At 40.3% G+C, this 18,803-nt stretch overlaps 1 protein-coding gene across 1 annotated transcript in view; it reads left to right on the top strand.

Moving 5' to 3' along the window:
* Window positions 1-18,803, top strand: part of LOC103597005 (tyrosine-protein kinase Lyn-like) — a 32,261-nt gene that overhangs the window by 4,338 nt on the left and 9,120 nt on the right. Inside the window, exons 4-9 of the mRNA XM_008580805.1 lie at window positions 178-276; window positions 400-503; window positions 1,034-1,183; window positions 2,009-2,161; window positions 16,429-16,611; window positions 18,569-18,645. Coding sequence (XP_008579027.1) covers window positions 178-276; window positions 400-503; window positions 1,034-1,183; window positions 2,009-2,161; window positions 16,429-16,611; window positions 18,569-18,645 — 766 coding nt within the window. The remainder of the gene's footprint in view (window positions 1-177; window positions 277-399; window positions 504-1,033; window positions 1,184-2,008; window positions 2,162-16,428; window positions 16,612-18,568; window positions 18,646-18,803) is intronic.

Here is an 18,803-nt window from a genome sequence, read left to right as displayed (position 1 = left end):
CAGTATCTAAACATATTCTTATTCCATCAAGAGGAGTGAATTCTCCCACTGGATTCTGGGGTTCCGAGGAGGTTCCCCACCCTCCATCACCCCCCAAAACAAACACCTTAAGACAACTGCTATCATAGCTCTCAAGTCCTGGATATAAACAGTTTTTGATGTGTGTTTCTATTCCAGGCATGGAGAATGGTGGAAAGCTAAGTCCCTTTCAACAAGGAGAGAAGGTTTCATCCCCAGCAACTACGTGGCCAAAGTCAACACCTTAGAAACGGAAGAGTGAGTCCTTACATGTTGTCATCTCCGATGGTTTTGCTTACTGCATTGGATTTCTTATGGATAGTCTTCATCTGATTTCTACCCTAGGACATAATATGCATGAAATGTTAAATGTCTTCTCAGGTGGTTCTTCAAGGATATAACAAGGAAAGACGCAGAAAGGCAACTGCTGGCACCGGGGAATAGTGCTGGAGCTTTTCTTATCAGAGAAAGTGAGACTTTAAAAGGTAGGAAGTGGTTTAAGGCTGCTTATAAAACACTATTTAGGAAATGATTTTTAGAAATTATTCTAGAATTACTCAAAAAAAAAAAAGGATATTGTATGTCTGGTAGTGAAAGTTTTAAACCTTGATAACACTCAAACAATTAGTTTTGCTACTATAAGTAACAGAAAGCAGGCATTATTATGTCCAGTTCTTTCCATGTTTTATGTTTGCTGAGCCTCTTGTGTTGTTATTCAGTGTAAATCCCTAAATTTTAAGAGGAGATCAAAGTAACTTTTTAATTCAGCTAAATAATAATAATAAGCTATCACGAAGAAAGAAAGTGTCATGCTGCCAAGCTGCACAGCAAACAAAATGCTAGCTTCGTTTGTGAAGTAGAATTTGTACAGGACTTTTAAAATTATGCGTTATATACATTCTTAATTTATATTTTGAGTATTTTTAGGGAAAAATCTGTACCATAGTGTTGTATAATGCAAATCGCATTTGTAAAATGTAAACGTAACTTTTACTTACCCTTCTTCCCGCCCCAGGAAGCTTCTCTCTGTCTGTCAGAGATTATGACCCTGTGCATGGTGATATTATTAAGCACTACAAAATCAGAAGTCTGGACAATGGGGGTTATTACATCTCTCCACGAATCACTTTTCCCTCTATCAGCGACATGATTAAGCATTACCAAAGTAAGTAAAAACTGAAAGGTGCACAAGATGCAATATGCTTATTGTATAAGTATGAAGGGTCAAACACTTTTTATATTACAAAAAAATTAATGTAATATTTTAATATGTAATAACATAAAGTATTTTTATATTAAAGCTTTTCATGCATCATGTTTCTTCTGTATAAAGTTGGCGGGTCATATTCTATAATTGATTTTTTTTTTCCCCCTTTTTGTCTTTTTTACTGACCGGTACCGGGGACCGGCAACAGGATCGCAACCCTCGGTGTCGCGCCTGCACCGCGCTCAGCCAGTGAGCGGAACCGGTCTCCACATGGGATCCAAACCCTCAGCGGGAGCGCCGCCGCACTCCCAAGCGGCGCACTCTCCAGTGCGCCACTGGGCCAGCCCTATAATTGATTTTAAACTAAACTATAATTAAATATATGTGCAAAGTAGGATTTGATCTTTGTGAATAATGAGCTCAGTTCTTCCTAGTTAGTTCATGCTGTTTGACATTTAGGGTTTTAAAATTACTTGTGGAGTTTATGTGGGCTCGGTAGTCTGAAATCACATTTTATTAAGTGTGACGACCTGTCAGCCTTTGTTTGTTTTGTTTTCACATCAGCAGTGCCAAGGAATAAAATCAAGTATATTTCAAATTGTCTTTGCTTTGGAGAATTTTAGAAGTCATGATAATGCATAGGATACCTGCATAAACATTTTAGATTCATAGACATATGGCAGGTTGGACATTGTAGGACTGATGTTCCAGATTCTTCTTTATAGATACTAGTAAAACACAAAGTGTTGCATTTCATAACCTTTGTTTTCCCTTCCCAATCAGAGCAGTCAGATGGCCTGTGCAGAAGACTGGAGAGGGCATGCATTAGTCCCAAACCACAAAAGCCGTGGGATAAAGATGCCTGGGAGATCCCCCGGGAGTCCATTAAGTTGATGAAAAGGCTCGGCGCTGGGCAGTTTGGGGAAGTCTGGATGGGTAAGTGTGTGGCTCTGGGGCCAGTGTCCATTCCAGAAGTGATGAGAGGAGAAGAAAGGACCCAGGCCCATTTCTCTCAGCTTCTGGGCCAGATGCTAAATTGTGTCAGAAGCATCATTTCTTTTTCTTCCTTCTGTCCACCTGTTCTGGGGGCGGAGAACTGGTCTGCAAAATCTGTCTCGCTCTTCCTTGTGACTTAGTAATTCTCCTGCAGTAATTCTCTCAATGTTTGTAAGGAAGGGAGCCATGGGTCTTCATTCTGATCATTCTGTCTGCTCCTCTATGATTTTCTCATCATCTCATTCTCTGGATACACATTTTAAGTGCAGGAAATTTGCTTCTATCTCAGGGAAAGGTACACTTGGGTTTAGGACCCACTGGCTTAATAGGAAGCCTCACATTTATTTCAATTTGAGGGTCACTAAGAAAGTTTCTAAAGATGCTCAAAGTCCCATCATTGATGAGTCGTTCCTTAGCAATAAGTGTTGCCTCCTCAGGTTTCATGAAGTCCAGCAAAACCATGGCAGTGCCTCTCTCCGGGGGATTCTTTTTGCCCATCTGTCTTTTTCAAAGTTTTTACGTATAGTGAATGTGAATTTCTTTTGTGATAAGAATTTTTAAAAAACCAAAAAAAAAAAATTTGAGCATCACGTTTCTATATGGTTCTAATTAAAGTGCAGTTACTTCTGGAAAGGGTGAATGTTAGGTCACACACATCTTTCTGCATCACTTTCTGGTTGCCAGCTTTGTGTGAGTGAGAGCAAACATGATTTTTATGGCTGAGTATTATTCTGTTGTGTGAATATACCACAATTTGTTTATCTATTTGTGGATGGACACTTTGGCTGTTATGAATAATGCCACAACACTATGAGTGTTCATGTACAAATTATTGTGTGGACACATATGTTCATTTCTCTTGGGCACACACCTAGGAGCACAATTGCTGGGTCATATGGTAATTCTATGTTAAATTTTCTGAGAAACTGCAAAACTGTTATCTGCTCACTTAAAAAATGACTTGCTGCCTTTTTTATTTTCCCCCAGGGTATTTGTATTCATTTCTTAATTTATTTTTTCCGAATCCACAGAATAGGGGCAGGAAAAGCATAGTGAACATTGTACACCCTTCACCCAGATTCCCCAGTTGTTAGCATTTTCCTGTATTTGCCTGTATTTACCTTTTACACGTACGCATTGCACACTTGATGTCGATGTTGAACCCCTTGAGCGTAAGTTGCACAAGTCAGGCCCCTTTGCCCCTGAATACTTTGATGTGTGTTTCCTCTGAGCAGGGCCATTATCTTACACAATACAGTGATCACATTCAGCAAATTTAACATTGATGCATACTGCTATCTAATATAGAGTTGACATTCGAATTTTCCCAGTTGTCCCAGTAATGTCCCGGGGGCTATTTCCCCAACCTAGGTCAAGTATTTGTACCTAGTCGCTATGTCTTTAGTCTCCTTCAGTCTGGAACAGTCCCTTGGCCTATCTTCATCTTTCATGACACTGACATTTTGTAGAACACAAGTCAGTGTTTTGTAGAATGTCCCACAGTTTGGATTTTTCTGATGTTTCTCATGATTTGGCTCAGGTTGTGCCTCTGTGAAGAGTATCTAGGTCCCTAAGTGATGCTGTGTTCTCAGTGCATCCATCAGGAGGCACAGAATTTGTCCCATTCTTGTTGATGTTCTGTTTGATTTTGTCTAAGGACAACCACTAGATTTCCCCATGGTGATTTTTTTATTCCCTTTTGTAATTAATAAATAATCTATGGGGGAACTCTTTAGGACTGTAAAAATAACTTTTCCCCAAAGAACTTTACCCAGAAGGTCTTAGTATGATCTGCTCATTTCAAATTCAGTTCCCTCTTAGAAGTCATCACCTCTCTATAAAGCTGCAGTCCTTCCCATTCTCGCACACTCCCTGAATACACCTGCCCCAGCCCCAGCGCTCACTTCAGGAGCCAGGGACTTCTGCCTTCTTCCCCTGGCCTTCCCTTGCAGGGCTTGTCTCTTCACTAAGAGTAGTGGCAGGGAAAGCATGATCACGATCACCTTTAATTGTGCTCTTGGTCCATCTGAGTGCTTTCCCTCTCTTGTTTACTGTGACTTTGAGTGGACAGGAAGTGGACATGTGGTGGTGGGGGGTGAGGAGAAGAGGGAAAGAGGAGAGAAAAGAGCTCACTGGCTATGCAGTGCCTCCAGGCTCTGTTCTAGGCTGATTTTCATATGTATTCATCACAGTAGCACTGTAAGATAGGTATTATTGTCATCATTTGATAAATGAGGATACTGAGAGTCAGATAAGCAGCTTGCTCAAGGTCATTCAAGGTAGTGGGCAAGTCAGCTACTCTGGCATCCAGGAGCCCTGGACTCAATTGCTTGCTAAGCTTTTTACAAGTTAATTTGGCTTCCCTAGCCTCAGTTTCCACATCAGTGAAGTGGGAAAACAACTATCTCATTAACTGTCGAAAGGAAGAATGATATTATGCACCTGGCATGTTTCACACAAAGTCTGGCTCTGTGTGCTCTATTTTTATTATTATTTTATTTTTCTGTGTTTGATTCTAGTCACTGAGAGCTATATTTTCATGGATTTTTCCCAATTTTAATCATGAAACCAGGCTATAAATAATCCAATTAGACCCTCCTATGGATATTTGCCAGCATATCTGTCATGAAGAGAAACGTGGAGAGAATGTTACTGGGGTGTGCTTATTCAGCCTGAGACAGTAGCCCTGCATGTAAAGGGGTGGTTTGGAATTATGTTCCAACCCCCATGTTCAGCCATGAAGCCCAGGTGAAGGCATAGAGCTGTATGCTGCTTGCACCTGCGAGATAAGTAGCAGCGGGTGCCTGCTTGGATAGCACCAAGTACACTCACATCCCATTGCTTTCTGTGTGTTGTAACTCAGCAGCTCCGTTTAGAGAGATGCAGTTGCTGCCAAGGCTGGCTGCGTGGCCTCTGAAGTGCTGCGGTCAGCTCTGTCATCAGTGCACCCCCCGGTGGGAGGCTGGCAGGGTGGGCAGACTTAGCTCCTGCCTTTCTGTGCCAGAGTCAGGAGCAGCAGGGGTTAGAAGGCTAAGGGCATAATAGTGAAACAGGAAATTGGTTAGGCCATGTTGCTGATCTGTGAAGTTATCAATTGGAGGGCGGGGGGGGGAGATGAAGATAGTCCTCTTGCGGGCTATGAGCAAGTAGAATGGTGACCTCTTGACCAGCTCCATGACAGTGATGTGCAGAGGCGCCCTCTGCCTGCCCGACTCACCCATTCCAAAGAACCAGCCAAACAGCCTGGTTCTGCCCTGCGGCCCAAGCCTGTGCTGGACTTGCCCACCTGGAGCTCAGGCACATTGGCCCTTTCTGAGACTGAGAAGACCTCTTTGCTTCAATTACACTTACACGAAATCCCTCTTATGTCCCTAATATGCCTATATGTCACCATTTCCTGTTTATTGGCTTCCACTGGGCCACGTGCTGAAAGTTTGCACTTCTATTTTAGAGAACTTTTATTGAGCATTTACCCAGGTGATGCCTGGGAGAAAAGGATGTTTAGGCAAGAGGAGAATGGGGTTGGAAAATATGGAATTATTCTACCTGGAGTGTTTTACTTTTTATTTGAACTGTCAGAAAAAGGGTAAAAATCTTGTGAAATGTATCACTTGAATCAATTTGTTAATGTGTTTTTTTCTTCTAATGAAGGTAAAATGCACATAACGTGAAATTTACCATCTTAACCATTTTTAAGTGTACAGTCCAGTGGCATTAAGTACATTTACATTGTTGTGCAGCCAACTTCCAGATCTCTTTTTGTCTTGTAGAACTGAGACTCTGTACCATATAAACACCAACTCCCCATTTTCACACCTCCACCCCCAGCCTCTGGTCACCACCATTTTGCTTTTTGTCTCTATGAATTTGACTACCCTAGGTACCTCACACAAGCGGAATCGTACAATATTTGTCTTTTTGTGTCTTGGCTTATTTCACTCAACATAAGGTCATGTTTCACATGTGCCAGTATTTCCTTCCTTTTTAAGGCTGAATAATATTCCATTGTATGGATATACAACATGTTGTTTATCCACTCATCCATTCATGGACACTTGAGTTGCGTCTACGTTTTGGCTATTGTGAATAATAACGATTTGATCGTGGGTGTACAGATATTTATTCAAGACCCTGCTTTCAATTCTTTGGGGTATATACCCAGAAGTGGAGTTGCTGGATCATACAGTCATTCTATTTTTAATTTTTTGAGGAACCATTATACTGTTTTCCATGACGTCTGCACCATTTTACATGCTCCTCACCAGCGTTCAGGGGTTCTGATTTCTTCACATCATCGCTGATACTTGTAATTTTCCACTTTGGGAGGCTTTGTTTATTCGTTTGGTTGGTCCTTTTGACGGTAGCCATCCTAGTGGGTGAGAGGTGGTACTTCATTGTGGTTTTCATTTTCACCTTCCTAACAATTAGGGACGCTGAGCATCTTTTCATGTGGTCATTTTTATATCTTCTTTGGAGAAATGTATATTGAAGTCCTTTGACCATTTAAAAAATTCTGTGGTTTGTTTATTTGCTAGTAGTGTTTTAAAAGAGAGAGGCAGTAGAGTCTCATCTGAAATTGGGGTTACAGTAGAGCCCAGTTTGTAGGGACGGTGTATGGATTGAATGAGATGACACAGTAAGCACTTAGTCCAGGTGACAGCATTTGAAGCACTGTGATTATTAAATATTTAATACTGTTATAAAGAAAATATGGTAGCATTAGGACAAGGGGTATAAGATACGAGGGTACTTCAAAAAGTTTGTGGAAAAACAGAATTGAAAGCTAGTGCAAATATTTCCACGAACTTTTCAAAGTATTCTTGTAGGGGGGAGGCATTAGCTAGGATTTCCTCACTAAACAAAAGTTGTTCGTTTCTTTGGTTTTTTATTAATTTTTTTTTATTTTTGGATATTTGAGAATTCACACATACTTATAAGAAATAATATGGAAATGAAAATGTATGTCCACACAAAAACTTGTAAGTGAATATTCATAACAGCATTATTTATAATAGCCAAAAAGTATAAGCAACACAAATGCCCATNAGCTTTTTACAAGTTAATTTGGCTTCCCTAGCCTCAGTTTCCACATCAGTGAAGTGGGAAAACAACTATCTCATTAACTGTCGAAAGGAAGAATGATATTATGCACCTGGCATGTTTCACACAAAGTCTGGCTCTGTGTGCTCTATTTTTATTATTATTTTATTTTTCTGTGTTTGATTCTAGTCACTGAGAGCTATATTTTCATGGATTTTTCCCAATTTTAATCATGAAACCAGGCTATAAATAATCCAATTAGACCCTCCTATGGATATTTGCCAGCATATCTGTCATGAAGAGAAACGTGGAGAGAATGTTACTGGGGTGTGCTTATTCAGCCTGAGACAGTAGCCCTGCATGTTATAAATAATCCAATTAGACCCTCCTATGGATATTTGCCAGCATATCTGTCATGAAGAGAAATGTGGAGAGAATGTTACTGGGGTGCTTATTCAGCCTGAGACAGTAGCCCTGCATGTAAAGGGGTGGTTTGGAATTATGTTCCAACCCCCATGTTCAGCCATGAAGCCCAGGTGAAGGCATAGAGCTGTATGCTGCTTGCACCTGCGAGATAAGTAGCAGCGGGTGCCTGCTTGGATAGCACCAAGTACACTCACATCCCATTGCTTTCTGTGTGTTGTAACTCAGCAGCTCCGTTTAGAGAGATGCAGTTGCTGCCAAGGCTGGCTGCGTGGCCTCTGAAGTGCTGCGGTCAGCTCTGTCATCAGTGCACCCCCCGGTGGGAGGCTGGCAGGGTGGGCAGACTTAGCTCCTGCCTTTCTGTGCCAGAGTCAGGAGCAGCAGGGGTTAGAAGGCTAAGGGCATAATAGTGAAACAGGAAATTGGTTAGGCCATGTTGCTGATCTGTGAAGTTATCAATTGGAGGGCGGGGGGGGGAGATGAAGATAGTCCTCTTGCGGGCTATGAGCAAGTAGAATGGTGACCTCTTGACCAGCTCCATGACAGTGATGTGCAGAGGCGCCCTCTGCCTGCCCGACTCACCCATTCCAAAGAACCAGCCAAACAGCCTGGTTCTGCCCTGCGGCCCAAGCCTGTGCTGGACTTGCCCACCTGGAGCTCAGGCACATTGGCCCTTTCTGAGACTGAGAAGACCTCTTTGCTTCAATTACACTTACACGAAATCCCTCTTATGTCCCTAATATGCCTATATGTCACCATTTCCTGTTTATTGGCTTCCACTGGGCCACGTGCTGAAAGTTTGCACTTCTATTTTAGAGAACTTTTATTGAGCATTTACCCAGGTGATGCCTGGGAGAAAAGGATGTTTAGGCAAGAGGAGAATGGGGTTGGAAAATATGGAATTATTCTACCTGGAGTGTTTTACTTTTTATTTGAACTGTCAGAAAAAGGGTAAAAATCTTGTGAAATGTATCACTTGAATCAATTTGTTAATGTGTTTTTTTCTTCTAATGAAGGTAAAATGCACATAACGTGAAATTTACCATCTTAACCATTTTTAAGTGTACAGTCCAGTGGCATTAAGTACATTTACATTGTTGTGCAGCCAACTTCCAGATCTCTTTTTGTCTTGTAGAACTGAGACTCTGTACCATATAAACACCAACTCCCCATTTTCACACCTCCACCCCCAGCCTCTGGTCACCACCATTTTGCTTTTTGTCTCTATGAATTTGACTACCCTAGGTACCTCACACAAGCGGAATCGTACAATATTTGTCTTTTTGTGTCTTGGCTTATTTCACTCAACATAAGGTCATGTTTCACATGTGCCAGTATTTCCTTCCTTTTTAAGGCTGAATAATATTCCATCGTATGGATATACAACATGTTGTTTATCCACTCATCCATTCATGGACACTTGAGTTGCGTCTACGTTTTGGCTATTGTGAATAATAACGATTTGATCGTGGGTGTACAGATATTTATTCAAGACCCTGCTTTCAATTCTTTGGGGTATATACCCAGAAGTGGAGTTGCTGGATCATACAGTCATTCTATTTTTAATTTTTTGAGGAACCATTATACTGTTTTCCATGACGTCTGCACCATTTTACATGCTCCTCACCAGCGTTCAGGGGTTCTGATTTCTTCACATCATCGCTGATACTTGTAATTTTCCACTTTGGGAGGCTTTGTTTATTCGTTTGGTTGGTCCTTTTGACGGTAGCCATCCTAGTGGGTGAGAGGTGGTACTTCATTGTGGTTTTCATTTTCACCTTCCTAACAATTAGGGACGCTGAGCATCTTTTCATGTGGTCATTTTTATATCTTCTTTGGAGAAATGTATATTGAAGTCCTTTGACCATTTAAAAAATTCTGTGGTTTGTTTATTTGCTAGTAGTGTTTTAAAAGAGAGAGGCAGTAGAGTCTCATCTGAAATTGGGGTTACAGTAGAGCCCAGTTTGTAGGGACGGTGTATGGATTGAATGAGATGACACAGTAAGCACTTAGTCCAGGTGACAGCATTTGAAGCACTGTGATTATTAAATATTTAATACTGTTATAAAGAAAATATGGTAGCATTAGGACAAGGGGTATAAGATACGAGGGTACTTCAAAAAGTTTGTGGAAAAACAGAATTGAAAGCTAGTGCAAATATTTCCACGAACTTTTCAAAGTATTCTTGTAGGGGGGAGGCATTAGCTAGGATTTCCTCACTAAACAAAAGTTGTTCGTTTCTTTGGTTTTTTATTAATTTTTTTTTATTTTTGGATATTTGAGAATTCACACATACTTATAAGAAATAATATGGAAATGAAAATGTATGTCCACACAAAAACTTGTAATAGCTAGGATTTCCTCACTAAACAAAAGTTGTTCGTTTCTTTGGTTTTTTATTAATTTTTTTAAATTTTTGGATATTTGAGAATTCACACATACTTATAAGAAATAATATGGAAATGAAAATGTATGTCCACACAAAAACTTGTACGTGAATATTCATAACAGCATTATTTATAATAGCCAAAAAGTATAAGCAACACAAATGCCCATCAAATGATGAATGGATAAGTGAAATGTGGTACGTACGTACAGTGGAATATTCGGCAATGAAAATAAATGAGGAGCTAATACATGCTACAGCACGGGTGACTCTAGAAAGCACTGTGCTGAGTGATAGAAGTCAGTCCCCAAGGAGCACATGTCATATGATTCCAGTTACATGAAATGTCCAGAATAGGCAAATCTGTAGAGATGGAAAGTTGCCGGGGACTGGGGAGATCAGAGGATAGAGGGAGTGACTGCTAATGGGTATGGGGTTTCTTTTGGGGTGACAAAAAGGTTCTAAAGTTGATGGTGGTAATAGCTGCACAATTCTGAATATACAAAAAACTGATGAATTGTACACTTTAAATGGGTAAATGGTATGGTGTATGAATTATATTTCAATAAAGCTGTCAAATGTATAAAAGAAGGAATATAAAAGAATATAAATAAATATAAAAGAAGAGATCCCATATACCGTTTACCCAGTTTCCTCTAATGGTAACATCTAGCACAACTATGACACAATATAACTACTCCGGTATTGACACTGGTGGTTTGTTTTTTCAATTGTACTTTTCTCTTTCTAGTCATGTCTTGAAGAAAGGGAGGAAGGGAGGGAGGGAGGAAAAGAAAGAAGAGAAAAGAAAGGAAAAAAACAGAAAAGTCTGACCTGGGATCTTTTGCTGTTGTGGTCTGGAGTTTGGCTGACTGCCAGGGATCTCCTTGAAATAATTTCAATATGCTGAATACATTTAGCAGAGGAATTCTGGAATAAAACCAAAAGAATCATGACGGGTCATGCCGTGTTACAAATCAGAGGTTGAAGATTGCCCCTTTCCTGTTGTGTGTAGGTGCATTTTCTTCTGATTGTCCGAGGACTGGTATAATAGCAAGGTCTGTGCAATACAGAGCTGCCAGAATTCAGTTTTTGTTTCTCAAGGAATAAGCAATCTAACTTTTCTCATTGTTAGGAAAAAAACAATGAAAGTGATATCACTGTTAACCGGGTAAGTTGATGTTTTTGTTAAGCGTGAGGAATTATTCCTAGACCACCAGTCACATTTTATGGTCGAAATTTTTTTGTCTGAAATACAGTGAGTGAGCGTTAGGAAGTGACCTGTTCTTTCGGGGAAGGGGATAGGTGGGGATAAAAGAAAGAGGTGTCCCTGCCTCAAGCTGTTTCCTCTTGTTTGTGTGATTCTCTTGACATCTGACTTGGGTGACATGTTTCCTCTGTGGATTGTTGTTTTCTGAGGGAGCTGGCTGAACAGCAAGAGAAGGACAATGTTTCCTTTTATGCTTGGTCTAATGAAGAGACTTTGTAGAAGAAAGGAAACATTGTAAATTGAATTTTGCTTGATAAATTCTTATTTTAGTCAAATGCATTGAAATTAATCACGGGCCAACTTCCAAAATCGACTGCATGCATTTTTTTTAAACTGCCCCCCCACTTTGTGGTATTTGGGCACTTTTTAGCAAGCCACTCACAGATGGAATTGGTGTTTTCTCAAGTTGTCACATCAACTTTCTTTAACCGTGGCAGAGTGGCACTCCATAAGAAGTTCTTTACCATCTTGAAAAGATTTTTTAAAAATTATTTTACATCTGTAATGATAACCCAGATCTCTATGACTAGGTTAATTGAACCTTCAAACTACTGGGGAATATCTTGGTAAAGTAGGATTTGGTCCTTAGTGCTAAGTAAAATCATGCCTAAAAAGTGCAAGGATGGAAACCGCCTATCATTTCAATGCCACAGCCCTAAGAGATCACTTAGCAGAAGTGGCTGCCGTTCTTGATCTGGGTTTGACACAGCTGTGTTATTCACTGTTATCTCAAACTCCTTAACAACATTTTTAATATCTTTAGCAGCTGCAGTATTTCCTGATAGCTTTCCCCCCTACCCTTGGAAATCAATTTTTTTCTTCATTCTTTGTGTAAAAGTCTCGATGGGCTTCGTTGTTCTTATGATGACAAGAGAAGCACAGTTTTGTTTCTTTAACTTTTATTGTTGTGCAATGTAGTAAGCAGAGGAGCACGCACAACATAGACAGTCAGCCTCACAAATAATGACCACGTGAAAACGTGGCTTGTCCCTCTTATCCCTTCCCAACCACAACTCCGCCTGTCCCCTAGAAACAACTGCTATTCTGACCTTTGTGATAATTTCCTGGCTTTGTAGTTTTACTATTTTTGTATATGGGGACGTATGCATCCTCAAACAATGTAGTTTAGTTTTGTCTGTTTTTGAACTTTATATAAATGAATCGTACCAAATGTGCTTTTTTTGTGTCTTGTCTCTTACCGTGGTTGTGAGATCCATCCATGTTTTGGGTGTAGCTACAGCTCATTCATCTTCATTGCTCTACAGGATAGTATTGTGCTGTATGTTTATTCAATGTATACAGCAGTTTATCCGTGTTTTTTTTTTTGCTGTTTACTCATGAAATTGGAATTGTTCCCAGGTTTGGGCAACTATGAACAATGTGTTCAAAACATTGCTGTGCTGGTGCAAAGGAGCATGAGTTTCTCTAGGTGACTAGGAATGGATTTGCTAGGTCATAAGGAATATGAATCTTTGACTCTACTAAGTACTGCCAACTTATTTTCCAAAATCCTGGTCCCTAAAGTTAGATGCTCACCAGCAATGTACCAGAGTTTTCAATGCTCCCTTTCCTGACAACAGAGTTGTACCCAGAGGGATGTGGGCCCCAGGGCAGCACAGCCAGCATGTGGTCACTTGGACGAGGATGTTCTGTCACAGAGGCTGCTGTCACATCCTTCGTGGGCCCCTTGAGATGTTGTTACAGAAGCTTTGCAATTGAATTCAGTGATGCTCAGAAAAGAGCATAGAAAAGGGCACAGGGGAGCTGCCCCCTGTGTCCCCCCCCCCAAGGGATAGGTGCTCAGTAGCACTTGATATTGTTGGACTTCTAAATTTTTAAGCTGAGAGATGGTTTCTCCTTATGGCTGTATTTACATTTCTTTGATTACTAATAGGATTGAGTACCTTTCACATGTTTATTAGTCATTTGGAATTCTTCTTTTTGAAATGCCCATTCAAGCCTTGGCCTATTTTTCTTATTGATTAGTAGAAACTCTTTCCTTGTTTTTTATATATTCTGGATACCAGGTCCTTGTCAATTATATGCATCACAGAGAGTGTATTTTCTTGCTGTGCTTTGCCACAGATGTGCTCATGTAACTGAGGGCCTATTTATAAATTTAAAAAAATATGTAATGAGATCTTTATTTAAATGTAATATTTAAGGGCTTTTGTTAGTGGAATTTACTTTAAAATTATTCTTATGACCTATAGAAAAGTTCACGTTGCTTGCAATTATGCACTTAGATGGCAAATCAATGTAATATATTCATGATTTTGTTAGTTTGGATAGTTTGTGACTTTTAAGAAGGACCTAGGACAGTATTTTGTCAGCTTTCATTACTGTATTCTCCACATGTTCTAACACTTGTTTTATACCACATTCTTCCTTTTTCTATAGGGTACTACAAACTACTACTAAGTATAAATCAAACAGGAGTATAAAAAGAAACTCCTAATGGAGAGATCAGTCTTAATAACTAGAAGAGATTTTCTTAGAGAGATCAGTCTTAATAACCAGAAGAAAAATTATTAGCTGTAAATTAATATTTTTTCTTGCCCATTTGAAGGCTTGGAAATACAAATATAATTTCTTTTCTTCTTAAAACTAATTCCCTTCTTTAAAAAAAGATCATACTCACTGACAAATTTAATCAAAATAGAAAAGAACAGGAGAAGGGCCGGCCCGGTGGCGCACTGCTACAGTGCGCCGCTTGGGAGCGCGGTGGCGCTCCCGCCGAGGGTTCGGATCCCACATACAGACCGGTTCCCGCTCACTGGCTGAGCGAGGTGCGGGCGCGACACCGAGGGTTGTGATCCCGTTGCCGGTCCCGGTCCGGTACGGGCGCGACACTGAGGGTTGCGATCCGTTGCTGGACACAAAAAAAGACAAAAAGGAAAAAAAAGAAAGAAAAGAACAGGAGAAAGTAGAAGTCACCCCAAATTCTTCCACCTGGAGGTACTCGATGTTTTACTGAGCATGGCTCCAGTCATCTCTCTGCACTACACACATACGGATAACGTCATGACATAAAAAGGTGGACCGTACACTCCCCCATCAGCTTTTCCTAGAGCAGGTGCTATAAATCTGCAGCACTCCAGGTGGTAGTTACCAGCAGGGGGATCTGTGGGGCTCCCCATCAGCCACTCTCTCCTCACCTTGTTTTCCTTTTTTATTTTGCATTTCCAAGAGAAGTATGGAAACAGAGTGTAAAGGAAAGGGGAATGTAATTATTTATGTTAAACTCTCTTTGTCACCTCTTTCCCCCTGGGTGACGGAGATGCAAAGGATTACTCAAAGCCCATTTCTTCTGAGCAGTGAGAAGCCCTGAAGGGGTTAATTTTCAGGAACCCTCGAGAGAGGCATTCCTCCTTGGAAAATTAACACCGAACTGGTATTCTTTCTCAGTATTTATTCTCCAGGCCAGAAAGTTACGGAAAAGGAACATAGGCGGAGTTATGGCTAAGTATAGTTTAACAATAGAAGCTGGTAACATCAGTGAAATAACAAAGTGACATTCCATAATGCAGTTAGTAAAAAGTTAAGTCATTCCACCAACAAAAGCTTGTTCTTAGCAAATACTGTCTTTTCCTACAACAGATTCCTCAGTACTTTTACATAACAATAAAGCGACTTTCTTAACATATCAATCAGTAGGTTAACCTGCTCCAAGGGCATCTGTCCTTGAGCCAACGACTTTGCTGTGTTAAAATTCTTTATCCACAACAGAGACTTTAGCCCAGAGAAATTTTTCTGTCTTTTGCAAGCTTAACATTTCTATGTGTAATTTTAAAAAGTTAGGCTAAACCTGAAACTACAGGGCTTTGGAGGCTAGGCCCTGTGAAATACATTTGCTTTATTGATGTTAGTGCTCTCTACAATTTATATTTCTGCTTTGCCAAACCATTGAGAAAAGGCCTTCCCTAGAGAAAATAAGGATTAAAATTAAGCACTTCATTAAGGCAGGTCCCAAAAAAGTGGTGCCTTGGGGGGAACTATGTTAAAGAGTCAGTATTTCCTGGGCCAGCCCGGTGGCGCACTGCTACAGTGTGCCGCTTGGGAAGCGTGGCAGCGCTCCCGCCGAGGGTTCGGATCCCACATGCAGACCCGCCGCTCACTGGCTGAGCGAGGTGCGGGAGCAACACCGAGGGTTGCGATCCCGTGGCCGGTCCCGGTCCGGTACGGGAGCGACACTGAGGGTTGCGATCCGTTGCTGGTCACGAAAAAAGACAAAAAGGGGAGAAAAAAAAAAAAAAAAAGAGTCAGTATTTCCCAGTATGTGTTCCGTGTGGTGTGAAAGGGATGTGAACAAGTGCACTGTGGGCAATGCTGACGTGAGCAAATTGTGGTCTCTTCCGTGAAGGTCTCCTGCAGCACCTGCTGCATGTCCAGGCAGGGAGGGGTGGCAGGCGCTGGTTCCTGTCCTCTCAGCATGGGACCCTTTTTCACAGAAAGCCACCCAAGTCCAGTTCCGTGAAACCTTTGGGAAATGCTTATTTGACTAGTATATCATATGTGAAAGTTAGTATAAGTAAGTAGTTTTTATAAAATACAACACTTTTTTTCTGATTATAAAAATAATACATATTCATATTAGAAAATTTGGTAGATAGTTAAAGGTATGGTGAGCAAAATTAAAGTCACCCATAATTGTTTTGGAGATAGACAGTATTCGGTGTATTTTGGTGTGTTTTCCTCCATTGTCTATATTGTGTGTGTGTGTGTGTGTGTGTGTGTGTGTGTGTGATCATAGAGTATATATGTTTTGTTTTGTTTGGTGTTGGATAAAGAACATTTTATTAGCTACAGGAAAATATTATTCCTTATGGTGGAGTGCAAATAGAAATTTTTTTACTATTGTTTTATGAAAACCTTTTGATTTTGGAATAATTTTAGATTTTTTTAATAAAGGAAGTACAGAATTCCCATGTGTACTTCACCCGGCCTCCTCTAATTTTGCCACTATCTAGAGTTTTATCTAAGGCTTTTCTATGTACAACTACATTTTCTTCTAACTCTGCATCTTCAGAGTGAAGCTTTTGAATTTTCTGTTTGATAAAGCATGCCCTGCCTTCTTTTTCTTCCTAGGTTACTACAACAACAGTACCAAGGTGGCTGTGAAAACCCTGAAACCAGGCACCATGTCTGTGCAAGCTTTCCTGGAGGAAGCCAACCTCATGAAGACCCTGCAGCACGACAAGCTCGTGAGACTGTATGCCGTGGTCACAAAGGAGGAGCCCATTTACATCATCACGGAGTACATGGCCAAGGGTGAGTGAGCCTGGCACCCAGGGCCTTTACAGACTCCTAAGGCGAAAATTAAAATGTTTAAATGTTCAGAGAATATTCAAGTAATCTTGATTACAAAACAGCAGGCTCATTACTGAAATATCAGAAAATAGGAAAACAGAGCATTTTCATAAACCTACGCACTAGAAGTAATCTGTTATAAAATTAATATATAGTCCTCCTATTATCTCTGCATCTGCCTGCATATATACCTATTAGCCCCAAGAATAGTATCCCATACCTAGGTGCCCCCCAATAAATATTTGTTAAATAAATGAACATGTATTTCAAAGAATATTTTTGTTATATATTCAAATGTGAGTTCTCAAAATTCTAAAAGCAGTTCATTTTCCTCTTTAGATTTATCTAAACGTTCCGGGTGTAACTTTAAAATGTTAATATTTTTTAAACTTGTGGAGGTTTATTTCCTATGTAATTATAGAGTCACTGAAGAAGAGGTTTCAAGTGACCATCTCTTCTTCCACTGTTACTGCCTGCAGATAAAGGGCTTTGGAATCACCATCCTTCATCCTTTGTCCACCTCCAGCCCAGTAGAGATACTAATAAACTGCCAAATGACTTAAAAAAAAACAGTTTTCAGAAGTAATGAACGAAGGAAAAAAAGAAACATGAGCAATACTCCAGAATTAACAATCGTCTCATGCATGAGGGAGATTATAGTGTGATGTGATAGCCAAATAGGTTAGAAATATGAATACCACATTTTCTTATTTAATGTTTGTTAATATTTTAGAATATCCATCACTTAGAGTCCTTTCAAAAAAGGACATTGTTTACAGAAAAAACAAAAACAAACTAGCCCCTATGGCTTGGGTTGCTACAGCCCAGAAACCAGGCTCAAGGCCAACCCTTGTAGGAGTTCAGGAGATATTGTTGAATTTATTAACTAATAGTATTCTTAATTATAATCATAAATATGAGTTTTTTCTCCTAACAATGCCTAACATTCATTGAGCACTTACTGTGTACTGGACTCTTCTTGATGCTTTCCATGGGTGATCTCACTTAATCTTTCAGCAGTCTGAGGGCTAATTACTGTTGTTCTGTGTCATGAGTGAGGTAGCATAACGTTTACTGAACACTTACTACCCTCCAGGCACTATGTCCTGTGCTTTGAATCCATCCTCACAAGAACTCTGATACAGCTCTTACTGTATGACCACTTTACAAAGACTGAGGTGAGATAAGAAACTTGACTAAGGCTTCGCATGAGGATAGTACTTTAGGTTTTAGGGAAAAAGCAGATCTCATTTTAGAGAAGGAGCTTTTCTTATTATAATACCAATAATGTGAGGAGATATTATAATAAGAGGCCTTACCCTTGACAACCAGGAGTGCAGCCTGTCCGCTTCAGTCTCAGTGTGAAGTCACATACCTCCCACATCCGATCTCTAGAGAAGGAGTCATAGGAAGTAGGCAAGTGTGTCTATAGGCACACTGTTTTTTAGGTAGGTCTGACTTTTTCCCAATGCACGGTTCATTCATCAGATACTCTTTGAGTACCTGTGGCATGTGCCGAGTCTGTCCTTTTTGCTGGATACGAATAGGAGCGAGCCCAGTTGAGTGTCCGCTAAGGATAAGCCCTCTGTGAGGCCTTGTGGGTTTCTGTTCCAGAGGAGCTCACTGAAGATCAGCCTGCTGCAGTGAGCGTATCACGGTGGCAGGTACTTTGAAATGCATTGCTCTCAGACACATGTTGAGAGAAAAGCAGTATCCACCATCATCCTTTTTCACATCAGATCGAAGGTAACAGGTTAGAAAGGACTGGGTTTGACAATCTCAGGAAAAGGCTTTATAACCACACAGAAGTGCAAAGCCAGGCATTTTGTGGGTTTCCCTTCTAATAGTAATGATCACTTGAATTTTGTGCAGATTTTTTCCTATGCATTTATACTACACTCACTTCTTCTAAACACAGGCAGTTTGCTGGATTTCCTGAAGAGTGATGAAGGTGGCAAAGTGCTGCTTCCAAAGCTCATTGACTTTTCTGCTCAGGTAAAGTAGTGAAGAACCCAGGGTGCGTGTAAATTGGCAATGACCTTTCTGCTTTGAATTTATGATGAAATTTTTCCAGGGAGAAGGAATTTCTTTTTTTTTTTTTCCTTTTTGTCTTTTTTCATGTCTGGCAACGGATCACAACCCTCAGTGTCGCG

The sequence above is a fragment of the Galeopterus variegatus genome, unplaced genomic scaffold, assembly GCF_000696425.1.
Source record: "Galeopterus variegatus unplaced genomic scaffold, G_variegatus-3.0.2 Scaffold2163, whole genome shotgun sequence".
In the NCBI taxonomy this organism is placed as follows: domain Eukaryota; kingdom Metazoa; phylum Chordata; class Mammalia; order Dermoptera; family Cynocephalidae; genus Galeopterus; species Galeopterus variegatus.
This window is presented reverse-complemented; position numbering and strand designations above follow the sequence as displayed.